Source organism: Entelurus aequoreus, linkage group LG20 (assembly GCF_033978785.1).
Source record: "Entelurus aequoreus isolate RoL-2023_Sb linkage group LG20, RoL_Eaeq_v1.1, whole genome shotgun sequence".
Lineage (NCBI taxonomy): Eukaryota > Metazoa > Chordata > Actinopteri > Syngnathiformes > Syngnathidae > Entelurus > Entelurus aequoreus.
Window position 1 is genome coordinate 27617476 of NC_084750.1, and position 26408 is coordinate 27643883.

Here is a 26408-nt window from a genome sequence, read left to right on the forward strand (position 1 = left end):
TATCATTTTAATCTAGTAATATATCATTCATGTGGTAATCCAGTAATCCATCTATTATTGTAGTAATCTATATAATCATTGTAATCTATTAATATATCCATTCATGTAGTAATCCAGTAATCCATCTATTATTGTAGTAATCTATATATCCTTGTAGTAATCTATATATCATTGTAGTAATCTAGTAATACATCAATTCATGTAGTAATACAGTAATCCATCTATTATTGTAGTAATCATTGTAGTAATCTATATATAATTGTAGTAATCTAGTAATAGATACATCCATGTGGTAATCACATGGTCAAAGATAAGACCTGGAGGAAAGTTCTGTGGTCAGATGAAGCAAAGATTGAGCTGTTTGGCCACAACACCCAACAATATGTTTGGAAGGGTTTTCACTTCACAGGTGTCATAGTTGTGATGCCTTCACCGACAATCTACTAAATAGTTGTAAATAGTCATGAAAATAAAGAGAACGCATTGAAATGAGAAGGTCCGTGCAAACTTTTGGCCTGTACTGTATGTGTGTGTATATGTATATATGAATATTTATATACTTTTGAAATGTTATTTAAATCAGACAATATTTTCGGTATATTCGATGGAATTTTTACCTGACATGTTTCAATTGTCATCTTTTTGAGCAACTATATACTGTGTATTATATATATATATATATTTTTTTTTACCGCTTGTCCCTTTCAAATATATATATATATATATATATATATATATATATATATATATATATATATATATATATATATATATATGTATATATATATATGTATGTATGTATGTATGTATATATGTATATGTATGTATGTATGTATGTATGTATATATGTATATATATTAATATATGTGTGTATATATGTATATATATGTGTGTATATATATATATATATATATATATATATATATATATATATATATATATATATATATATATATATTGTGTATATATTAGAGATGTCTGATATTAGAGATGTCTGATATTATCGGCCGATAAATGCTTTAAAATGGAATATCGTAAATTATCTGTATCGTTTTTTTTATTATAGGTATCAGTTTTTTTTGGGGGGGGGTTTGGGTTTTTTATTAAATCAACATAAAAAAAACAGAAGATTCACACAAAAGGGTTGTTTCTTTCTGTTGTTAATATTCTGGTTCCTACATCATATATCAATATATATCAATACAGTCTGCAAGGGATACAGTCCGTAAGCACACATGATTGTGCGTGCTGCTGGTCCACTAATAGTACTAACCTTTAACAATTAATGTTACTCATTTTCATTAATTACTAGTTTATATGTAACTGTTTTTATATTGTTTTACTTTCTTTTTTATTCAAGAAAATGTTTTTAATTTATTTATCTTATTTAATTTTATTAATTTTTTTAAAAAAGGACCTTATCTTCACCATACCAGGTTGTCCAAATTAGGCATAATAATTTGTTAATTCCACGACTGTATATATCGGTATCGGTTGATATCGGTATCGGTAATTAAGATTTGGACAATATCGGAATATCGGCAAAAAAGCCATTATCGGACATCCCTAATATATATATATATATATATATATATATATATATATATATATATATATACATATATATATATATATACATATATATATATATATACATATATATATATATATACATATATATATATATACATATATATATATATACATATATATATATATACATATATATATACATATATATATACATATATATATACATATATATATACATATACATATATATATACATATATACATATATACATATACATATATACATATATACATATATATATATATATATATATATATATATATATATATATATATGCATATATATATATATATATATATATATATATGCATATATATATATATATATATATATATATATATGCATATATATATATATATATATATGCATATATATATATGTGTGTATATATATAGATATATGCATATATATATATGTGTATATATATATATATATATATAGATGTAAGCACAAGTTAACACTTGCAGGGCATTACTGCCTGACGCACCAGTGCCATGTGGTTCTGGCTGCAGGGTCATCAGCCGGGAGCCACCTTTCACGGATGTTTCGCTCCTTTAATCCCGGAACATCTCTGGGTGGTGGAGCAGCGACAGGATCGTCTTCCTGCCGCCCCCTGCAGCCAGCTGCAGGATCCATACTGTACCCCATATATATATAATTTATTTTTATTCTATTTTTTTTATATTCAATTTTTTTTAAATTACAAATTGATTTGACCACTGGATGAATAACAATCACGATTCAGATACAAATCTATTTTTTACGCACACAGGGCTATAAAAGTGTGTATTAGCGACTACTTGATTAATCGAACAATTTAACGGATAGATTACTAAAATATCCGAGAGCTGCAGCCCTATTTCGGAGGTACATTTCACTAATTTGCACACAAAGAATTTAAAAGGTCTTTAAGATTAATTACGGATAAATAATGCAATTTATTTAAATGATTATTCTGGAAAACCTGCACATACGTACATTTCTGCTCTTGTATTTTGAAGATACCCGTGCTATTGCTTACCTGAGAGTGACGCCTTTTCCTGCGGAAAGATGGACGGATTTTTTCCCCCATTTTATACGCTGGCGGTGCGAGTCACGTGACACGCCGGTTAAAGATTAATCCGTTATCTCGTCTGGATGGTCTTCACCGAAGTAACGCAACTCATATGTACAAGAGAGGGACGCTTTGATGCAATCATCTCGTACTTTGATTCATCCACACTAGAAAACATCCTTTAAATGTGCAGGCAGATTTGAGGAACATGATTGACAGGCATGGACTGCAAAAGTATCAAAATGTCAGTGATGAGTTCTGTGTGGCGTTGGAAGCATGTTTCTCCCCCAAAGTTGGGTCGGATCCAAATTGAACGTATGCAAGCTCCGTTCGGGCCAGACTAGCTCAAAGTGAGGTCAGCGTGTGATTGATTGATTGATTGAAGCTTTTATTAGTAGATTGCACAGTACAGTACATATCCTGTACAATTGACCACTAAATGGTAACACCCCAATAAGTTTTTCAACTTGTTTAATTCGGGGTCCACGTTAATCAATTCATGGTGTCATTTTCTTTGTTTATTCTTCCATTCAAAGTGAGATATAGCTTTGGTCTGATGGTTGAGAATGGGTTTAAAAAATTGTAAAGTAACACAAACTAACACCATTTTTGCAATTACAGTGAATTCCTGTTTTTTTGTTTTGTTTTTTGTGATCTACGGCAGTGGTCCCCAACCTTTTTTTAGCTGGGGACCAGTCAACGCCTGAAAATATGTCCCACGGACCGGGGGGGGATTTTTTTTTGTTTTTTTTTGTTTTTCCATAAAGAAATACAATCATGTGTGATTACGGAATGTATCCCTGCAGACTGTATTGATCTATATTGATATATAATGTATATATTGTGTTTTTTATGTTGATTTAATTTAAAAAAAATAAAAAAATATATATATTATTTATTTTTTTATTTCTTGTGCAGCCCGGTACCAATCGGACCGGTAACGGGCCGCGGCCCAGTGGTTTGGGATCACTGATCTACGGTACTAGAGGTGCACAAAAAAAACGATTCACAGCCAAATCAATTTTTTTATAATTAAAAAAATATATATAATAAATCATTACGAATAAGTTTTTAATAGGGCTGTGAATCTTTGGTAGGGGTGTCAAAAAAATCAATATTCAAATTAATCTACAAAACTACTATAGATGTGGGACGGCGTGGCGCGGTTGGGAGAGTGGCCGTCCCAGCAACCCGAGGGTTCCTGGTTCAATCCCCACCTTCTACCAAATTCGTCACGTCCGTTGTGTCCTTGAGCAAGACACTTCACCCTTGCTCCTGATGGGTCATGGTTAGCGCCTTGCATGGCAGCTCCCGCCATCAGTGTGTGAATGTGTGTGTGAATGGGTGAATTTGGAAATAGTGTCAGAGCGCTTTGAGTGCCTTGAAGGTGGAAAAGGATGGATGATGGGTGGAAGAACGGATGGATGCTAAATTATATATGGATGGATGGATAGATGAATATGTGATGGTTGGGTGGATGATAGTTGGAAGGAAGGATAGATGGTGGGTGGAAGGACAAATGGATGGATGGATAGATGGATATGTGATGGTTGGGTGGATGATAGTTGGAGGGAAGGATGGATGATGGGTGGATGTGTCGGCCAGCATCCTGACTCACGTGACTAATCTCCAACATTGTGATCTCTTCCAGCGCACATCAGAGATTGTAGTCAGTGACGTCACACACAAAAGATCAACAATCGATCGATTGAAACAACAACATTCAAACTCGCACTCCGTCGTCCCCCTCGCTCACCAGTCACGACGCATTCACGGACTCTCAGGCTGTCGGAACAAAGAGAACTCGTCCAGCAAAAAAAGCCACATGTACACATGCCACAAAGTCCAGGGAACAACATACATGTTTTTTGTGAGGTGCCGCTCAAAGTCTGTTGATCTCCAGGGATGAGCTTTTGACCCAGGGGCTGAGCTCCAAGCAAACAACGCTGCGTGTGTGCTCGTCCCCCTGCCCACGTCCTCCTAAAGACACGCCGGTCAACATCGATTGTGACCCCTTATATAACACGTCTGTGTACACACTATGAAGACAGACTCTTGTTTGACCTGCGGATCATATGTCACGTCAAATTATTATGACCATTTCCACACACGCTATAAAGTCAATAATTGCAGGGAGGTCTGCAATTATTGACGATCATACGGTATTTAACAATCAAAAGGAGAAACTAGTGTGAAATATCAGAGTGCTCGTTTAAGTGAAATCAAATCAATGTCATAATCACGCCGCAGCAAAAGAGGGATTCTCTGAAAACATGAACGTGCAGGTGATGCTGTAGTGCCATCATGTGGGCGAACGGAAAACTACACGTTCAATTAAAATATGCATACTTTAAAGGGGAACTGCACTTTTTGGGGGGGAATTGTGCCGATCATTCACGGTCATTATGAGAGACAAGAACACACGTGTCTTTTTTATTCATTGGGATTTTAAAGATGACAAAAAAACACTTGGAAGATGTGGCGAGTAGGAGTCACCGTTGTAGCCTTCAAAGTCTCTAAAACAACTTCAAAACTCTGTCATGTCTGTGTTCATGTTTTTGTTTGGCCATGTGCTGTTTTGTTTTTTGGACACTTCCTTAGTTCCTGGTTTCACTTCCTGGTTTTGTTTTGTTTCCATGGTTACTCATTAGTTTCACCTGTTCCACGTTTGGACTCACACACACCTGTCTCACGTTTTCACATTGTCATGTCACGCACCTGTTTTCACTTATCATGTCACTATATAGGCTTTTCTGTTTCTGTTGTTCGTGCTGGCGACATCACACATTCATGCCATGTTCACAGTTCCTTGTCACGTAAGTTTTTGTTTAATGTTCATAGTTCTCCGCCATTGTGCGCGCCTTTTGTTTTGTCATAGTCAAGTGTTTTCCTCTGCGGTGAGCGCTTTTTGTTTATACCTTTTTGTTTGAGTTAAAAGATTAAACATGTCCTCACCTGCACGCCACGTATGGTCCAATTCCTTTGCGCCACGGGAGAACAAACCACGCCACAGACCAAGTCTTGACAGATGTCGCCAGCACGAACAACAGAAACAGAAAAGCCTATATAGTGACATGATAAGTGAAAACAGGTGCGTGACTAACTGTGAACAGGTGCGTGACATGACAATGTGAAAACGTGAGACAGGTGTGTGTGAGTCCAAACGTGGAACAGGTGAAACTAATGAGTAACCATGGAAACAAAACAAAACCAGGAAGTGAAACCAGGAACTAAGGAAGTGTCCAAAAAACAAAACAGCACATGGCCAAACAAAAACATGAACACAGACATGACAAACCCTCCAGCAATATAATTTTATTATAATAAAATGAATTTTATATACACACTGCATGTATATATATATAATGTAGTAACAAAACCCTTCATAACAATATGTAATATGTACAATATAAACACTGCAAGTATATATATATATATATATATATATATATATATATATATATATATATATATATATATATATATATATATATATATATATATATATATATATGTATGTATGTAAAATGTACTAACAGACACCTTCATAAAAATATGTAATATGTTTTATATACACACTGCAAGTATATGTATAATGTAGTAACAAAACCCTTCATAACAATATGTAATATGTACAATATAAACACTGCAAGTATATATATATATATATATAAAATGTACTAACAGACACCTTCATAACAATATGTAATATGTACAATATACACACTGCAAGTATATGTATAATGTAGTAACAGACACCTTCATAACAATATACAATGTTGTATAACACTGCAAGTATATATATATATATATATATATATATATATATATATATATATATAATGTAGCAACAGACACCTTCATAACAATATGTAATATGTACAATATACACACTGCAAGTATATGTATAATGTACAGTGTTTCCCATAAACCGCCAAGATACCTGTGGCGGCGGGGGCGTGGCTATGGGCGTGGTCACCATGACATCATCGAGTAATTTGCAAAATTTACTACAATATGATTTTCTCTAAAAAGGCTCAAAAAATGTATACTTACTAATTAATAATAACAATTTTGTTTTAAACGTCCATCCATCCATCCATCCATTTTACAATATAATTACAACACTTTATGTACATATTTATATACAGATTTGAACTATAAGTTATTCACTGAAATATATTTATTAATTGTGGTTCTTACAAAAAATATATCTTATAAAATATAAAAGCTAAAATGTCTCTTAAAGCTCTGCCCCTTTAATTAGTGCATACTAAATAATTTAACTTTAGCCTACTACTACAACCATATTATTTACCAGCAACATAAAGTGAAACAGAGGCAGAGGTGTCCTGCCACAGTCAGTAACAAATAAACAAAAAACAGTAGTGGTCAAATACAAATAAGGCAACAAGAGAAGTATCCTATACTTCTCTTTTGTAAAGTAAATCTGAACAGCCTATATGGGCATCTACATCAACTATATGATTTGCCTGAGAAGCTGGACAGGACAAAAAAATATATACAGGCTGTATATATATTTTTTTTTTAATTTATTTGTGGCGGACGTAATTCTTTTGTGGCGGGCCGCCACAAATAAATGAATGTGTGGGAAACACTGATGTAGTAACAGACACCTTCAGAACAATATGTAATATGTACAATATACACACTGCTTGTATCGCACATGATACCACACACAAGTAAACACTCTGGAGGACTGCTTATATCGCACATGATATCACACATAAGTAAACATGCTATCGCACAGAAGTAAACACTCTGCAGGACTGCTCGTATGGTACATGATATCACACGCAAAGAAAACACGCTGCCGGCCTGCTTGCATCACACATGATATCACACACAACTTAACACGGTCTGCTTGTATCGCACATGATATCATACATATATAAAACACGCTGCAGGACTGCTTGTATCACACATGATATCACACACAAGTAAACACGCAGCAGGACGGCTTGTACCGCACGTGATATCACACACAAGTAAACGCTGCAGGACTGCTTTTGTCACACATGATATCCCACACAAGTCAACTCTCTGCAGGACTGCTTGTATCATACATGATATGACACACAAGTAAAAACGCTCAGATAAACAATCCTAATAGAGAAGTTGCTGACATCAAAAATACAATTGAGGTAAAAACACATTTTTACACTTTATATGTATATATTAATGAGAGAAATTGATCAGACTGACTAGGAAAATGTTCTCCTGTAGAGTCTGCAATCCACTGTGACTACGCTGAAGGCAGCAGCAGGTAAGTGATAAATACGGATAAAGTTGACCTATGACCTGACACGCCTGTGTCATCATGCAGGCAGAGCTATGGTGGCGTTCTCAGCGCTGAGAGATACAGGAGGGTTCTTTAAGGCCAGTGGTGGGGTTCAAGTCGTGACCGACGATAAGGTGGTGATCAGCACAGGTATGATGTCAACTCACGGCTCACTAACATAGCATTTCTTGACATCCTGTAAGTAATACAGACTAGAGATCGACTGATTATCGGCTTGGCATTTTGACGTATATCGGTATCGGCCCTTTTTTTATTACCACTGCCTTTCTTTACCACCTACTATCACTTTAAACCAGGGGTGTCCAAAGTGCGGAAAGGGGGCCATTTGCGGCCCGCAGCTAATAGTTTACCGGCCCGCCACACATTCTGGAAATACTATTGTAAAAAATAAAAAAGAACATTAAAAAAAGTGGAATGAGGTGAAATCTAACGAGAAAAAGTTGCAATGTTGACACAAAAGCTGCCATGCAGGCTGTTTTTTTTTCTTTCTTTATTTTTCTTTTTTTGCCATTGCTCAAAAAAAAAAAATTATGACAAAAAATCTATGTTATAATGAATTATTTTCAGGGCTCCAATTACTTCAAATATTTCACTTTAAAATGTTTTATGTGGTAAATATCGCATATATTGTGTAGTAGCAATATACAAACATCAAAGTTTTCTTTGACAAAAGCGCATAAAACTAACAAAATTATTGTTCCAGCATAAAATCGACAGATATATCTGAAGTTGATCCCGTAACTTAAGTGTTGAAAGTAAAAGAAAAACCTAATAAAATGGTATCACATTATGAGTGGGGCACCTTTTGGATCCCAAATATATTTAGTGATTTTTTATTTATCTTTTCACTGTGATTACTCAAAAATATGAAATCATTCAAATCGATGGTGTCCTGCATTATTGATCTTTTAGGGCTCTAATTACTAAATACTGCACATTTCAGTGTTACTATAAAAAAAAACTAAGTTGTTTTTGACAGAAAGCCATAAAACATTTTTTTTTAAATTTGTATTACTTTTTGTCAACTTGAAGTTGATATAGAGATTTACGGTAAGCGTTAAATAATTTTAAAAAAATAATAATCTGACTTATTTTTAACATTTTAATGACTGAGACCCTTTATGGTCCCCGGGACCCCTAAAGGTAAAATGAATAAAAAATGCATATATTTTGTTATGGTTTAAAAATGAAAAATATCAAAAATGGCCCCCACATGCTTTAATTTTTCCGTGTGCAGCCCTCAGTGGGAAAAGTTTGGACACCCCTGCTTTAAACGCAACAATCATCAATCGAAAGCCTTTTTTTAATCCAAGGGACACATTTAAAACTGTTTTTTTTGTTTTTTTGTTTATTTTTATTTTATTTTATTAACCTTTATTTATAAATTACAATATTTACAAACAATTGAGAAATAATAATAATCAACATAAATACAAAAAAAGTACAAAAACAGTACAAAACAGCACCAGGGGGTTGTAAACTCAATAAAGTAACTAAAATAGAATGCAATATATATATATGTATATATATATATATATATATATATATATATATATATATATATATATATATATACATATATATACATATATATATATTATATATATATATACATGTGTGTGTATATATATGTATATGTATATACATATATATTCATTATATATATATATATATATATAATGTCGAAAAATTCAAAAAAACGGACTTGCTTCAGCAGCACAATTCTGGTGCTGTAGTTGTAGGAGATGTCTCAAAACGTCATCAGGAGTCCCGACTAAACCCGTAAATGTAAGAAAATGCATTTTTTACGCAAAACATTTTTTGCTAAAATGTCGTAAAAATTCCAAAAAACGGACTTGCTTCAGCAGCACAATTCTGGTGCTGTAGTTGTAGGAGATGTCTTAAAACGTAATCAGGTGTCCCTAAAAAACCTAAAAATGTAAGAAAATGCATATTTTACGAGAAACATTTTTTGCTAAAATGTCGTAAGGGGGGACCCTGTCGTAAAAATTCCAAAAAACGGACTTGCTTCAGCAGCACAATTCTGGTGCTGTAGTAGATGTCTCAAAACGTCATCGGGAGTCCCGACTAAATCCGTAAATGTAAGAAAATGTAAGAAAATGCATATTTTACGAAAAACATTTTTTGCTAAAATGTCGTAAGGGGGGACCCTGTCGTAAAAATTCCAAAAAACGGACTTGCTTCAGCAGCACAATTCTGGTGCTGTAGTTGTAGGAGATGTCTCAAAATGTCATCAGGAGTCCTGAAAAAACCTAAAAATGTAAGAAAATGCATATTTTACGAAAAACATTTTTTGCTAAAATGTCGTAAAAATTCCAAAAAACGGACTTGCTTCAGCAGCACAATTCTGGTGCTGTAGTTGTAGGAGATTACTTAAAATGTCATCAGGAGACCCTACAAAACCTAAAAATGGCATAAAATGCTTTTTTTGGGAAAACTTTTTTTCACAAAAAAAATTTCAAAAAACAGACTTGCTTCAGCAGCACAATTCTGGTGCTGTAGTTGTAGGAGATGTCTCAAAACGTCATCAGGAGTCCCGACTAAACCCGTAAATGTAAGAAAATGTGACAAAATGCATTTTTTACGAAAAACATTTTTTGCTAAAATGTCGTAAGGGGGGACCCTGTCGTAAAAATTCCAAAAAACGGACTTGCTTCAGCAGCACAATTCTGGTGCTGTAGTTGTAGGAGATGTCTCAAAACGTCATCAGGAGTCCCGACTAAACCCGTAAATGTAAGAAAATGTAAGAAAATGCATATTTTACGAAAAACATTTTTTGCTAAAATGTCGTAAGGGGGGACCCTGTCGTAAAAATTCCAAAAAACGGACTTGCTTCAGCAGCACAAGTCTGGTGCTGTAGTTGTAGGAGATGTCTCAAAACGTCATCAGGAGTCCTGACAAAACCTAAAAATGTAAGAAACTGCATATTTTACGAAAAACATTTTTTGCTAAAATGTCGTAAGGGGGGACCCTGTCGTAAAAATTCCAAAAAAAGGACTTGCTTCAGCAGCACAATTCTGGTGCTGTAGTTGTAGGAGATGTCTCAAAACGTCACCAGGAGTCCCGAAAAAACCTAAAAATGTAAGAAAATGTAATAAAATACATATTTTACGAAAAACATTTTTTGCTAAAATGTCTTCAGGTGGAACCCTGTCGTAAAAATTCCAAAAAACGGACTTGCTTCAGCAGCACAATTCTGGTGCTGTAGTTGTAGGAGATGTCTCAAAACGTCATCAGGAGTCCCGACAAAACCCGAAAATGGAAGAAATTAGAAGAAAATGCATATTTTACGGAAAAAAAATATTTTTGCAAAATGTCTTAAAAAAATTCCAAAAACGGACTTGCTTCAGCAGCACAATTCTGGTGCTGTAGTTGTAGGAGATGTCTCAAAACGTCACCAGGAGTCCCGAAAAAACCTAAAAATGTAAGAAAATGTAATAAAATACATATTTTACGAAAAACATTTTTTGCTAAAATGTCGTAAGGGGGGACCCTGTCGTAAAAATTCCAAAAAACAGACTTGCTTCAGCAGCACAATTCTGGTGCTGTAGTTGTAGGAGATGTCTCAAAACGTCATCAGGAGTCCCGACAAAACCTGAAAATGTAAGAAAATGCATTTTTTACGAAAAACATTTTTTGTTAAAATGTCGTAAGGGGGGACCCTGTCGTAAAAATTCCAAAAAACGGACTCTCTTCAGCAGCACAATTCTGGTGCTGTAGTTGTAGGAGATGTCTCAAAACGTCATCAGGAGTCCCGACTAAACCCGTAAATGTAAGAAAATGTAAGAAAATGCATTTTTTACGAAAAACATTTTTTGCTAAAATGTCGTAAGGGGGGACCCTGTCGTAAAAATTCCAAAAAACGGACTTGCTTCAGCAGCACAATTCTGGTGCTGTAGTTGTAGGAGATGTCTCAAAACGTCATCAGGAGTCCCGACAAAACCTAAAAATGGCATAAAATGCTTTTTTTGGAATCTTTTTTTCACAAAAAAAATTTCAAAAAACAGACTTGCTTCAGCAGCACAATTATGGTGCTGTAGTTGTAGGAGATGTCTCAAAACGTCATCGGGAGTCCCGACTAAACCCGAAAATGGAAGAAATTAGAAGAAAATGCATATTTTACGAAAAAAAAATATTTTGCAAAATGTCGTAAAAAAATTCCAAAAAACGGACTTGCTTCAGCAGCACAATTCTGGTGCTGTAGTTGTAGGAGATGTCTCAAAACGTCATCAGGAGTCCCGAGAAAACCTACAAATGTAAGAAAATGTAAGAAAATGCATTTTTTACGAAAAACATTTTTTTGCTAAAATGTCGTAAGGGGGGACACTGTCGTAAAAATTCCAAAAAACGGACTTGCTTCAGCAGCACAATTCTGGTGCTGTAGTTGTAGGAGATGTCTCAAAACGTCATCAGGAGTCTCGACTAAACCCGTAAATGTAAGAAAATGCACATTTTACGAAAAAAATGTTTTGCTAAAATGTCGTAAGGGGGGACCCTGTCGTAAAAATTCCAAAAAATGGACTTGCTTCAGCAGCACAATTCTGGTGCTGTAGTTGTAGGAGATGTCTCAAAACGTCATCAGGAGTCCCGACAAAACCCGAAAATGGAAGAAAATGCATATTTTACGAAAAAAAAATATTTTGCTAAAATGTCGTAAAAAGATTCAAAAAACGGACTTGCTTCAGCAGAACAATTTTGGTGCTGTAGTTGTAGGAGATGTCTCAAAACGTCAGCAGGAGTCCCGACTAAACCCGAAAATGGAAGAATATGTTTCTATGTTTCGGAGAGAACTTATATCGATCCTGTCACCATATTGACCCAATATGTGTATTGTTTCTTGGATACTTGAACATTATTTGTTTTTCACGTACTATAACCATGTTTTAAATACTGTTAAATACATTTTAAAATATACGTATTTTACCTATATACATCCCCAACCTTCCAGAAACTGCGCATGCGCTGATTATTTTTTTTGTTTACTCCCATTGTCATAGCAACCGGAATAGTGGATCAACATGGCGGTGAGTGCTTGTTTTCTAATATGTCCATTGCACATTTAGACATTTATTTCCATTAAAAACGTAATTTCTGCAGTAAGTCAAATAATAATAATAATAATAATATGTTGTTTGTCCCGTGTGCAGGCTAAAGGAACAACAGTAAAAGATGCACTGGCCAAATGGGTATATATAATAATATAATATATAAAATAGTACATATTTATAAATCTGCTGAATGCAACTTGTGTGTCTGCGTCCAGGAGGAGAAGACCGGGGAGAAGTGCGCTGAGGCCACAGTGGTCAAGTTGTACAATCAGATCCCCCCCATCGAGAAGCTGGACAACACTCTCAACAAAATACCCAAATGCGAGTGAGTCCATTTCCAGCAGATGTTTATCATCACACCTTTTTCAATTTAGGGAAACAAAGCGGACCTTGGTCCGTTGTAGCTATTTCCACAACACTCGGGGTTCTAGTGATGAATTAGTCATGTTATGTAAAGTCGTTTGATACATAACGTTACTAAAAAGTTTTCATTGTGTATTTTACAGAAATAAAATAGAATGTTTCGTGTCAAAACATTCATACAAACGACACAGCAAACATTGCACACAATTAAACCTAAGGTGCAGTGTTTTTGCCATACAGTGGTCAAATTTAGCGCTACATGTATTAAACACGTATTAAACGCCTTTACATAATGTTACTAAATAGTGTCCATTGTGTGTTTTACATCAATAAGATAGAAGGTTTCGTGTTAATACATTCACACAATAAACTACAGACGTTTACGCATATCCACAGCAAACATTGCACACAATTAAACCTAAGGTGCAGCGTTGTTGCCATATAGTGGTCAAATCTAGCACTACATATATTAAACGCCTTTAAATAATGTTACTAAATAGTGTCCATTGTGTATTTTACATAAATAAAATAGAAAGTTTCACGTCAAAACATTCACACAATAAACGACACAGCAAACATTGCACACAATTAAACCTAAGGTGCAGCGTTTTTGCCATATAGTGGTCAAATTTAACGCTATATGTATTAAACACTTTTACATAACGTTACTAAATAGTGTCCATTGTGTGTTTTGCATAAATAAAATAGGTTTCGTGTTAATACATTCACACAATAAACTACAGACGTTTACGCATATCCACAGCAAACATTGCACACAATTAAACCTAAGGTGCAGCGTTGTTGTCATATAGTGGTCAAATTTAGCGCTACATGTATTAAACGCCTTTACATAATGCTACTAAATAATGTTAATTATGTATTTTACATAAATAAAATAGAAGGTTTCGTGTCAAAACATTCACACAATAAACGACACAGCAAACATTGCACACAATTAAACCTAAGGTGCAGCGTTTTTGCCATATAGTGGTCAAATTTAACGCTATATGTATTAAACACATATTAAACACTTTTACATAACGTTACTAAATAGTGTCCATTGTGTGTTTTGCATAAATAAAATAGGTTTCGTGTTAATACATTCTCACAATAAACTACAGACGTTTACGCATATCCACAGCAAACATTGCACACAATTAAACCTAAGGTGCAGCGTTGTTGCCATATAGTGGTCAAATCTAGCGCTACATATATTAAACGCCTTTAAATAATGTTACTAAATAGTGTCCAATGTGTATTTTACATAAATAAAATAGAAAGTTTCATGTCAAAACATTCACACAATAAACGACACAGCAAACATTGCACACAATTAAACTTAAGGTGCAGCGTTTTTGCCATATAGTGGTCAAATTTAACGCTATATGTATTAAACACATATTAAACACTTTTACATAACGTTACTAAATAGTGTCCATTGTGTGTTTTGCATAAATAAAATAGGTTTCCTGTTAATACATTCACCCAATAAACTACAGACGTTTACGCATATCCACAGCAAACATTGCACACAATTAAACCTAAGGTGCAGCGTTGTTGCCATATAGTGGTCAAATCTAGCGCTACATATATTAAACGCCTTTAAATAATGTTACTAAATAGTGTCCATTGTGTATTTTACATAAATAAAATAGAAAGTTTCATGTCAAAACATTCACACAATAAACGACACAGCAAACATTGCACACAATTAAACCTAAGGTGCAGCGTTTTTGCCATATAGTGGTCAAATTTAACGCTATGTGTATTAAACACATATTAAACACTTTTACATAACGTTACTAAATAGTGTCCATTGTGTGTTTTACATAAATAAAATAGGTTTCGTGTTAATACATTCACACAATAAACTACAGACGTTTACGCATATCCACAGCAAACATTGCACACAATTAAACCTAAGGTGCAGCGTTGTTGCCATATAGTGGTCAAATCTAGCGCTACATATATTAAACGCCTTTAAATAATGTTACTAAATAGTGTCCATTGTGTATTTTACATAAATAAGATAGAAAGTTTCATGTCAAAACATTCACACAATAAACGACACAGCAAACATTGCACACAATTAAACCTAAGGTGCAGCGTTTTTGCCATATAGTGGTCAAATTTAACGCTATATGTATTAAACACATATTAAACACTTTTACATAACGCTACTAAATAGTGTCCATTGTGTGTTTTGCATAAATAAAATAGGTTTCGTGTTAATACATTCACACAATAAACTACAGACGTTTACGCATATCCACAGCAAACATTGCACACAATTAAACCTAAGGTGCAGCGTTGTTGCCATATAGTGGTCAAATCTAGTGCTACATATATTAAACGCCTTTAAATAATGTTACTAAATAGTGTCCATTGTGTATTTTACATAAATAAAATAGAAAGTTTCATGTCAAAACATTCACACAATAAACGACACCGCAAACATTGCACACAATTAAACCTAAGGTGCAGCGTTTTTGCCATATAGTGGTCAAATTTAACGCTATATGTATTAAACACATATTAAACACTTTTACATAACGTTACTAAATAGTGTCCATTGTGTGTTTTGCATAAATAAAATAGGTTTCGTGTTAATACATTCACACAATAAACTACAGACGTTTACGCATATCCACAGCAAACATTGCACACAATTAAACCTAAGGTGCAGCGTTGTTGCCATATAGTGGTCAAATCTAGCGCTACATATATTAAACGCCTTTAAATAATGTTACTAAATAGTGTCCATTGTGTATTTTACATAAATAAAATAGAAAGTTTCATGTCAAAACATTCACACAATAAATGACACAGCAAACATTGCACACAATTAAACCTAAGGTGCAGCGTTTTTGCCATATAGTGGTCAAATTTAACTCTATATGTATTAAACACATATTAAACACTTTTACATAACGTTACTAAATAGTGTCCATTGTGTGTTTTACATAAATAAAATAGGTTTCGTGTTAATACATTCACACAATAAACTACAGACGTTTACGCATATCCACAGCAAACATTGCACACAATTAAACCTAAGGTGCAGCGTTGTTGCCATATAGTGGTCAAATCTAGCGCTACATATATTAAACGCCTTTAAATAATGTTACTAAATAGTGTCCATTGTGTATTTTACATAAATAAAATAGAAAGTTTCATGTCAAAACATTCACACAATAAACGACACAGCAAACATTGCACACAATTAAACCTAAGGTGCAGCGTTTTTGCCATATAGTGGTCAAATTTAACGCTATATGTATTAAACACATATTAAACATTTTTACATAACGTTACTAAATAGTGTCCATTGTGTGTTTTGCATAAATAAAATAGGTTTCGTGTTAATACATTCACACAATAAACTACAGACGTTTACGCATATCCACAGCAAACATTGCACACAATTAAACCTAAGGTGCAGCGTTGTTGCCATATAGTGGTCAAATCTAGTGCTACATATATTAAACGCCTTTAAATAATGTTACTAAATAGTGTCCATTGTGTATTTTACATAAATAAAATAGAAAGTTTCATGTCAAAACATTCACACAATAAACGACACAGCAAACATTGCACACAATTAAACCTAAGGTGCAGCGTTTTTTCCATATAGTGGTCAAATTTAACGCTATATGTATTAAACACATATTAAACACTTTTACATAACGTTACTAAATAGTGTCCATTGTGTGTTTTGCATAAATAAAATAGGTTTCGTGTTAATACATTCACACAATAAACTACAGACGTTTACGCATATCCACAGCAAACATTGCACACAATTAAACCTAAGGTGCAGCGTTGTTGCCATATAGTGGTCAAATCTAGCGCTACATATATTAAACGCCTTTAAATAATGTTACTAAATAGTGTCCATTGTGTATTTTACATAAATAAAATAGAAAGTTTCATGTCAAAACATTCACACAATAAACGACACAGCAAACATTGCACACAATTAAACCTAAGGTGCAGCGTTTTTGCCATATAGTGGTCAAATTTAACGCTATATGTATTAAACACATATTAAACACTTTTACATAACGTTACTAAATAGTGTCCATTGTGTGTTTTGCATAAATAAAATAGGTTTTGTGTTAATACATTCACACAATAAACTACAGACGTTTACGCATATCCACAGCAAACATTGCACACAATTAAACCTAAGGTGCAGCGTTGTTGCCATATAGTGGTCAAATCTAGCGCTACATATATTAAACGCGTATTAAACACGTTTACATAACATTACTACATAGTGTCCATTGTGTATTTTACATAAATAAAATAGAAGGTTTTGTGTTGATACATTCACACAATAAACTACAAATGTTAATGTATTAACAGGAAACCTTCTATTTTATTGATGTAAAATACACAATTGACTAGTGTTGTCCCAATACCAATATTTTGGTACTGGTGCCAAAATGTATATTGATACTTTTCGGTACTTTTCTAAATAAAGGGGACCACAGAAATGTCATTATTGTCTTTATTTGAACACAAAAACTTAGGGTAGATTAAACATATGTTTATTATTGTAATTTAGTCCTTAAATAAAATAGCGAACATACTAGACAACTTGTCTTTTAGTAGTAAGTGCCTTTTCAAAGGCATTTGATACTGTTGATCATGTCATTTTAATCAAACGTCTTTCAGCTATTGTTTTTTCTCAGCATGCAGTTGGATGGTTTGCAAATGACCTCACAAGTAGAACTCAGGCTGTTCAGATAGAAGGTTCCTCCTCGGACGTACTGCCCTCAAGTTTCTGTGTTGGGCCCATTATTATTCACTATTTACATAAATAATCTTGGACAGAATATTTCGAAGTCAACTTTCCATTTCTATGCTGATGATACTGTCATATACTGCACAGCACCCACTCCTGCTGAGGCCTTTAAATATCTACAACATGCACTTGACAGACTACAAGAACAACTTTGCTATCTTCAACTGCTTTTAAATGCAGAGAAAACAAAGTGTATGTTCTTTACCACATCAAAAAGTGTAAGATCAGCACTGTGTGACAACATTTGAACAAGAAATGGGCAACAAATTATGTTAGTATCTGCTTTTAAATATTTAGGATTTTTAATTGATGACCACTTGAGTTTTAAGGAGCACATTCAGTATGTTGTAAAAAAAAACTGAAACTTTTACTGGGATTTTATTATAGAAACAAGTCTTGTTTTTCTTTTACTGTGAAACAGAAATTGGTGGAAACAACCTTTTTACCTGTTATTGACTATGGAGATGTGTTGTACATGAATGCTAGTCTCCACAAGCTGGATAGTGTGTACCACGGGGCACTGAGATTCATCACCAACTTACTCACCATTGTGTGTTATACTCAATGGTTAACTTACTCACCATTGTGTGTTATACTCAATGGTTAACTTACTCACCATTGTGTTATACTCAATGGTTAACTTACTCACCATTGTGTGTTATACTCAATGGTTAACTTACTCACCATTGTGTGTTATACTCAATGGTTAACTTACTCACCATTGTGTGTTATACTCAATGGTTAACTTACTCACCATTGTGTTATACTCAATGGTTAACTTACTCACCATTGTGTGTTATACTCAATGGTTAACTTACTCACCATTGTGTGTTATACTCAATGCTTAATTTACTCACCATTGTGTTATACTCAATGGTTAACTTACTCACCATTGTGTGTTATACTCAATGGTTAACTTACTCACCATTGTGTTATACTCAATGGTTAACTTACTCACCATTGTGTGTTATACTCAATGGTTAACTTACTCACCATTGTGTTATACTCAATGGTTAACTTACTCACCATTGTGTGTTATACTCAATGGTTAACTTACTCACCATTGTGTGTTATACTCAATGGTTAACTTACTCACCATTGTGTTATACTCAATGGTTAACTTACTCACCATAGTGTTATACTCAATGGTTAACTTACTCACCATTGTGTGTTATACTCAATGGTTAACTTACTCACCATTGTGTGTTATACTCAATGGTTAACTTACTCACCATTGTGTGTTATACTCAATGGTTAACTTACTCACCATTGTGTTATACTCAATGGTTAACTTACTCACCATAGTGTTATACTCAATGGTTAACTTACTCACCATTGTGTGTTATACTCAATGGTTAACTTACTCACCATTGTGTGTTATACTCAATGGTTAACTTACTCACCATTGTGTTATACTCAATGGTTAACTTACTCACCATTGTGTGTTATACTCAATGGTTAACTTACTCACCATTGTGTGTTATACTCAATGGTTAACTTACTCACCATTGTGTTATACTCAATGGTTAACTTACTCACCACTGTGTGTTATACTCAATGGTTAACTTACTCACCATTGTGTTATACTCAATGGTTAACTTACTCACCATTGTGTGTTATACTCAATGCTTAATTTACTCACCATTGTGTTATACTCAATGGTTAACTTACTCACCATTGTGTGTTATACTCAATGGTTAACTTACTCACCATTGTGTTATACTCAATGGTTAACTTACTCACCATTGTGTGTTATACTCAATGCTTAATTTACTCACCATTGTGTTATACTCAATGGTTAACTTACTCACCATTGTGTGTTATACTCAATGCTTAATTTACTCACCATTGTGTTATACTCAACGGTTAACTTACTCACCATTGTGTGTTATACTCAATGGTTAACTTACTCACCATTGTGTGTTATACTCAATGGTTAACTTACTCACCATTGTGTGTTATACTCAATGGTTAACTTACTCACCATTGTGTGTTATACTCAATGGTTAACTTACTCACCATTGTGTGTTATACTCAATGGTTAACTTACTCACCATTGTGTGTTATACTCAATGGTTAACTTACTCACCATTGTGTGTTATACTCAATGGTTAACTTACTCACCATTGTGTTATACTCAATGGTTAACTTACTCACCATTGTGTGTTATACTCAATGGTTAACTTACTCACCATTGTGTGTTATACTCAATGGTTAACTTACTCACCATTGTGTGTTATACTCAATGGTTAACTTACTCACCATTGTGTTATACTCAATGGTTAACTTACTCACCATTGTGTGTTATACTCAATGGTTAACTTACTCACCATTGTGTTATACTCAATGGTTAACTTACTCACCATTGTGTGTTATACTCAATGGTTAACTTACTCACCATTGTGTGTTATACTCAATGGTTAACTTACTCACCATTGTGTTATACTCAATGGTTAACTTACTCACCATTGTGTGTTATACTCAATGGTTAACTTACTCACCATTGTGTGTTATACTCAATGGTTAACTTACTCACCATTGTGTTATACTCAATGGTTAACTTACTCACCATTGTGTGTTATACTCAATGCTTAATTTACTCACCATTGTGTTATACTCAATGGTTAACTTACTCACCATTGTGTTATACTCAATGGTTAACTTACTCACCATTGTGTGTTATACTCAATGGTTAACTTACTCACCATTGTGTTATACTCAATGGTTAACTTACTCACCATTGTGTTATACTCAATGGTTAACTTACTCACCATTGTGTGTTATACTCGATGGTTAACTTACTCACCATTGTGTGTTATACTCAATGGTTAACTTACTCACCATTGTGTTATACTCAATGGTTAACTTACTCACCATTGTGTGTTATACTCAATGGTTAACTTACTCACCATTGTGTTATACTCAATGGTTAACTTACTCACCATTGTGTTATACTCAATGGTTAACTTACTCACCATTGTGTGTTATACTCAATGGTTAACTTACTCACCATTGTGTGTTATACTCAATGCTTAATTTACTCACCATTGTGTTATACTCAATGGTTAACTTACTCACCATTGTGTTATACTCAATGGTTAACTTACTCACCATTGTGTGTTATACTCAATGGTTAACGTACTCACCATTGTGTGTTATACTCAATGCTTAATTTACTCACCATTGTGTTATACTCAATGGTTAACTTACTCACCATTGTGTTATACTCAATGGTTAACTTACTCACCATTGTGTGTTATACTCAATGGTTAACTTACTCACCATTGTGTTATACTCAATGGTTAACTTACTCACCATTGTGTGTTATACTCAATAGTTAACTTACTCACCATTGTGTGTTATATTCAATGGTTAACTTACTCACCATTGTGTGTTATACTCAATGGTTAACTTACTCACCATTGTGTGTTATACTCAATGGTTAACTTACTCACCATTGTGTGTTATACTCAATGGTTAACTTACTCACCATTGTGTTATACTCAATGGTTAACTGGACATCTTTATGCACTCAAAAAAATGATTCAAGCCCTTCTTAGATGTGACACATTTAAGTATTGTTGAATTTATTCAAAAATATCTAGTTTTAAAATATACACATATATATTTAGTCAGTGAAACATAACATTTCTTATAATTGATCCTATGGGATTGATTTGATGTTGATCAACGCAAAATAAATGAGTTCAGAACTTGGAGCCACCTTCTGCGCATGCGCCTATCATCTTCGCGGGCATTACTCATTAGCATAATGTCTTCTGGCGGGAGTGCACCGCAATCAGCAGGAACCGGGAAGCAGGTTGGAGCTCAGCTCGGTCTTTGGTAAGTATTCTTTTTTTTTTTAATATAGCTGTAGTAGACTGTAGCTGTAGACTGTACCGCTAGTGTATTCATGGTATAAAGTTTATACCACATTTCGTGAATTGTTTGTGGGGGCGAACTTTACTTTTAAAGTCCGACTTTGCATGCTAGCTTGGTAACTTCCACCATGGCCACTAGCTTAATAGTCCACACATGAACAGTCGGAAAACTGCAAGATGATTGTGAGGTGAACCAACTTTCCCTCCCTTATTATATTACATAAATCATGCCGGGATGAACGTGAGGAGCAGCGTGAGCGGGGAAGATTATTGACGCGACAGTCGGAGATAAATATCTGCCCGTGTAGTTTGACTTTATTCAATGTGTGTGCTTCCTCTGGGTCCGCTGCGCGTCAGCTCCGGCTGTCCGGAAACTGCCTGTATGTGTGATTGAATATGTATTTATAAGGATTATATAGTGTTTTATATCTCATTCAGAGTATTATCTCGCGCTATCGCGAGTGAATCTCTTTTATTATCGCGAGAATTCGTTTGTTTCGGCACTCCAGCAGACCGGCTGTGCTCGCAGTGATGCGGAGGGAGACCGCAGCCGGTGTTTGAGGACGGTCGAAGGTGCACGGAGCCTCGACGGACAAGTGCAGACACGCAACGCACACGGATCTGGTTGAAGTTCAGACACCAGATCCGGTTGATGTTGTGCTTGCCCTGTTTTGTTGAACTCCATCATCTCCGCCTTTCTCTGCCTCTTAAACCCTCTCTCCTTCAGTAAAGCTGTCGATTAAGCAGTACCGTAAATGTAGATTCTAGGTTACACATGGTCAGTGAATACATGCAGGAAGGTTAATATTGTTCCTGTGTGTTTTGATATTTTAATAAAATGGCAGAATTTGAAATAATTTCATGTGTTGAACTTAATTATTTAAACTTATTTGTTTGTCAAATAATTGGTAGTCTATTCTAAATGTTCAAATGTTATCTTGTTATATTGGTTAAAGCTTTTATTCAATTTCAACTTGTCTGCATTTCTAGGTATTCTGGTACTTGCACTCACAACTTAATATGTTATCATCTTTTGCAGATTGATCATTTTTTTCAAGCTTCATGTGGCAGCCTCCTAATGTTAAGTGTTACCAAGCTCCTTGTGGCAGCCTAGTGATTGTAAGTAATAGGTTATGTGTTTAATGGTGGTACAAGTTGATCTCTATCATTGTCATCCTTTTGATGTGATATATGCTAATTCTCTTTATTCTCTATTTCAGGATTATGAATGTGGCCGTATAAAGAATGCAGTTTGGAACTAGCTAGCAGGTATTTGTTGTTGCAGCATTTTAGGCAGACTCATAGGCATTTAAGGGGCAGTTATCACTATCCATGCCCATATACAGATTGCCCATGCAGTTTTAGTACATTGAGTAAGCTACTAAATCATACATACAAAGTTAATGGTAAACGGCAAACTCCCAAAACAGCAGAAGTAGCTACATTCAAGTGTCATGTGTGCACATGCAAAGACCTTACAACAGAAACAGATTTTCAACACATGAATCAACATCTGAGGCGTAATGAAACGGTTCCATGTATGTTTTTAGGTTGCTCATTTAAAACAAATGTATACAGTACATTTAACACACACAAATATGGGAAACAAAACCAACATTCATTGATAGATTTTAAAGCTAATGTCAGAAAAATCTGAAGCTGGGCCAATAGAGTCTGTCGATACAGATCATGAATTTGAAACACTTAGTTGTGATGATGCAACATAATTGAACCTGCAAATATCTATTGAACAGGAAATTGCTTGTATTTTATTGAAGTTATAAAATATTGTTCATATTCTAAAGTCAGTTATTGATGAGGTCCTTTCTGAATTTCACTACATATTAAGTACAGCTTCTTGGCCTGTCAAAAAAGTTTTAGTTTGGGATGTATTTCAGCATCATAAACTACAACTTCAAGAGTCACTAACTGATGAGCTGTCCAATGTCCTATGCCAATCAATTAGGCGTCGCTATCGCAAAGGATGGCCCCCTTGTTACTGCATATAAATGTAAACAGTACTATACATCTCACTTTTCTGTTTTAGAGCCAGTTGAGTACATACTAGATGACCAGTGGAATAAGGCCAAGGCAAAGCTGCAGCCAACTTCAAGAAAGCAAAAAAGGCTGAAGTTTACTACATACCACTGCACCCAAAAGGCCAAACCACAGAAAGCTTGGAAAGTAAGAGAATGGCTTTGTTATCAGAAATAAAAAAGCGTGACAATAAGTGCTGATAAATGCAAAAATGGAAAAAACCTTCTCCCACAGACAACGAGAGGTCGTTGAACAGAGGCCCATGATAGAGGGATTCAAAAACCGGTGGCCTGCCCTGTTCCAGCAGAGTGAAGTAAGTTAACTTGTATTTTTATGTATTGATATTTAACCGTAAGAAAATGGCAAATTTTTCTAAATACATTTTATTGAATATTTTTTAGATTAATGAGGAGTTTTTGTGGATCACTACAAAGCCACTGCAGTCAAAGTTTGTGTCACAACTGGACCACGTTTCACTCAAGCTGATGTACATCTTCAAAAGCAAAGGAGGAGTGAAGGGGCAACGAATCAAAGAAGTTCTGGCAAACATAGATTTGGTAAGTAGAAATGGTAGAACTGTTTTATTAATTTTTATATATATATACACACATATACACTTATTTATTTTATGGTTGTGTGCCCTGCTCAGAAATGTGTTAAAGATGCTATACTCTAGTCTTCAGAAGCTGTATTGGTTTATCTAGTTTTCTTTACACACTCTCGTCAACTTGCCCCCCTCCCTGTGCCACTGTTGCACCAATATTTTGCTAAATTCTGTTTTGATTTTTCACCCTGCTTTAGTGTGACGACATTGACATCAGGAGGGAGTGCATCCTGAGAAGCCTTGTTATCTACCTCAATGAAGATCCAGACACTTTCTTCAAGGAATATCTGGTAAGTTAATAGTTTATGTTACACAGCAGCATGAAATAGTGTTACCCATTCTTATTTACATATATTGTGGTCCTTTGAGCTCAACACACTACAACTTTTTGAATAACTGGCATTTTGTAAACAATGGGGTTCTTTGAATTTAAATTTTTGTTTGAAATCAATGGTAGGTGCAAGAAAAGACAGAGTCAGAGTCTCCTAAGCTGGTAGTGGCAAACGGGCAGAGGCCCTGTGGAGTAAAACAGCTATTTCTGTCCCACAGGTCCATCTCTATAGGGATGTGGTTGCCTAAAGGATCATGTTGCAGCAATTGCATTATGTTCATGGCTGCTTGCTGAAGTTATTTACGGGCCAATTTCAAACATTATATTATTATTATATATATATATATATATGGTTAACTTTCCAATCACGTTTAACTCATGATACATAAATGATTAATTTGACAGGCAAAGAGGACTTAAAAAAAAAAAAGCGAATTAATTTTCTGCTAGTGGTGTTCAGCATTTTACCTAACACAAGTGTTCTGTTTTTGTGTTGTTGTTCAGGCCTCCGCCACTGAGGATGCAGAAAAGGACATTGCCCTCACAGTCATGAGATATACATAATCCGTGGAGATGGCGATGGAGTTGTTATCGAAGGCATCAAAGTCCTGAGCAACGTGGACACCGTCATCATGGGAATCATAATGATGTTTGGGCTCATTTATGCCCTTGATCTAAGCTTTCCAGACAACTTCAAGTACACATTTGAGTTTTTCCAGAAGATCCAAATGAACCTGGATGGGCACAAGCTGAACACAAAGATACAGCAGCTGAAAATCAAGTTGCTTGCATGAGAGGTGAACACTTGTTGACAAAGTTCATCATCGGATCTTTATTTTTGGTTGTATTGTTTTTGCCTTCATTTTCACCCCATTTAAAGACAATCTATGACCTACAACATTTTGAACTTGAGAATTGGACTCAGAATTGACTAAGTTACAGGGAAGAAGAGGCTGTTTACTGAACTGCTGGAAGTACACGATTAACATTTGAAATGCAGTCATGGGGAGTGGAGAGCGATTACTTTAGGGTTTAGACTGGATGAACTTTACCTCCCCATTTTATCTCTTGAGTGTGACTACCCTCCACACTTCTCGCAACCATTTTCTCCTCCGTTTCATCACTCAACTCAGGATAAATGGATTAAGTTCGATTCAAGATTTTGGATTTTATTCATTTTTTATTTATTTTTTTAATAGCTAGTACTGTCTCATGTTTTGTTTTTACTTGCTTACATTCAAAGGATATTTGCTACTAGCATCCCATTAGTATCAGATTCCTGGTCTGTGAATGTCAAGTTTTTCTTATTTATTTTTGTTTGTTGCCAATTTGATGCATGGGA

At 34.6% G+C, this 26408-nt stretch overlaps 2 protein-coding genes and 1 long non-coding RNA gene across 4 annotated transcripts in view; 1 reads left to right on the forward strand and 2 right to left on the reverse strand.

The window, feature by feature from the left end:
• The window catches only part of LOC133636152 (alpha-1-antitrypsin homolog), an 11913-nt gene extending 9134 nt beyond the window's left edge, over positions 1-2779 (reverse strand). Inside the window, exon 1 of the mRNA XM_062029874.1 lies at positions 2616-2779. Within this exon, the coding sequence (XP_061885858.1) occupies positions 2616-2666 (51 nt within the window). The 5' untranslated portion in view covers positions 2667-2779. The remainder of the gene's footprint in view (positions 1-2615) is intronic.
• LOC133636153 (tubulin epsilon and delta complex protein 1-like) overlaps positions 1-26408 on the forward strand; it is a 118259-nt gene that overhangs the window by 63560 nt on the left and 28291 nt on the right. The window contains exons 3-7 of one of the 2 annotated variants that reach the window (XM_062029879.1): positions 7896-7935; positions 7996-8100; positions 12990-13016; positions 13140-13178; positions 13256-13365. In XM_062029879.1, coding sequence (XP_061885863.1) covers positions 13360-13365 — 6 coding nt within the window. In that variant the 5' untranslated portion in view covers positions 7896-7935; positions 7996-8100; positions 12990-13016; positions 13140-13178; positions 13256-13359. The remainder of the gene's footprint in view (positions 1-7895; positions 7936-7995; positions 8101-12989; positions 13017-13139; positions 13179-13255; positions 13366-26408) is intronic. The other variant, XM_062029880.1, reaches the window with a different exon arrangement.
• LOC133636155 (uncharacterized) lies at positions 4238-5679 on the reverse strand. Its single transcript, XR_009822179.1, has 3 exons — positions 5604-5679; positions 4510-4712; positions 4238-4433 (listed from the first exon to the last, which is right to left on the reverse strand). It is a non-coding gene; the product is annotated as an uncharacterized LOC133636155 (long non-coding RNA).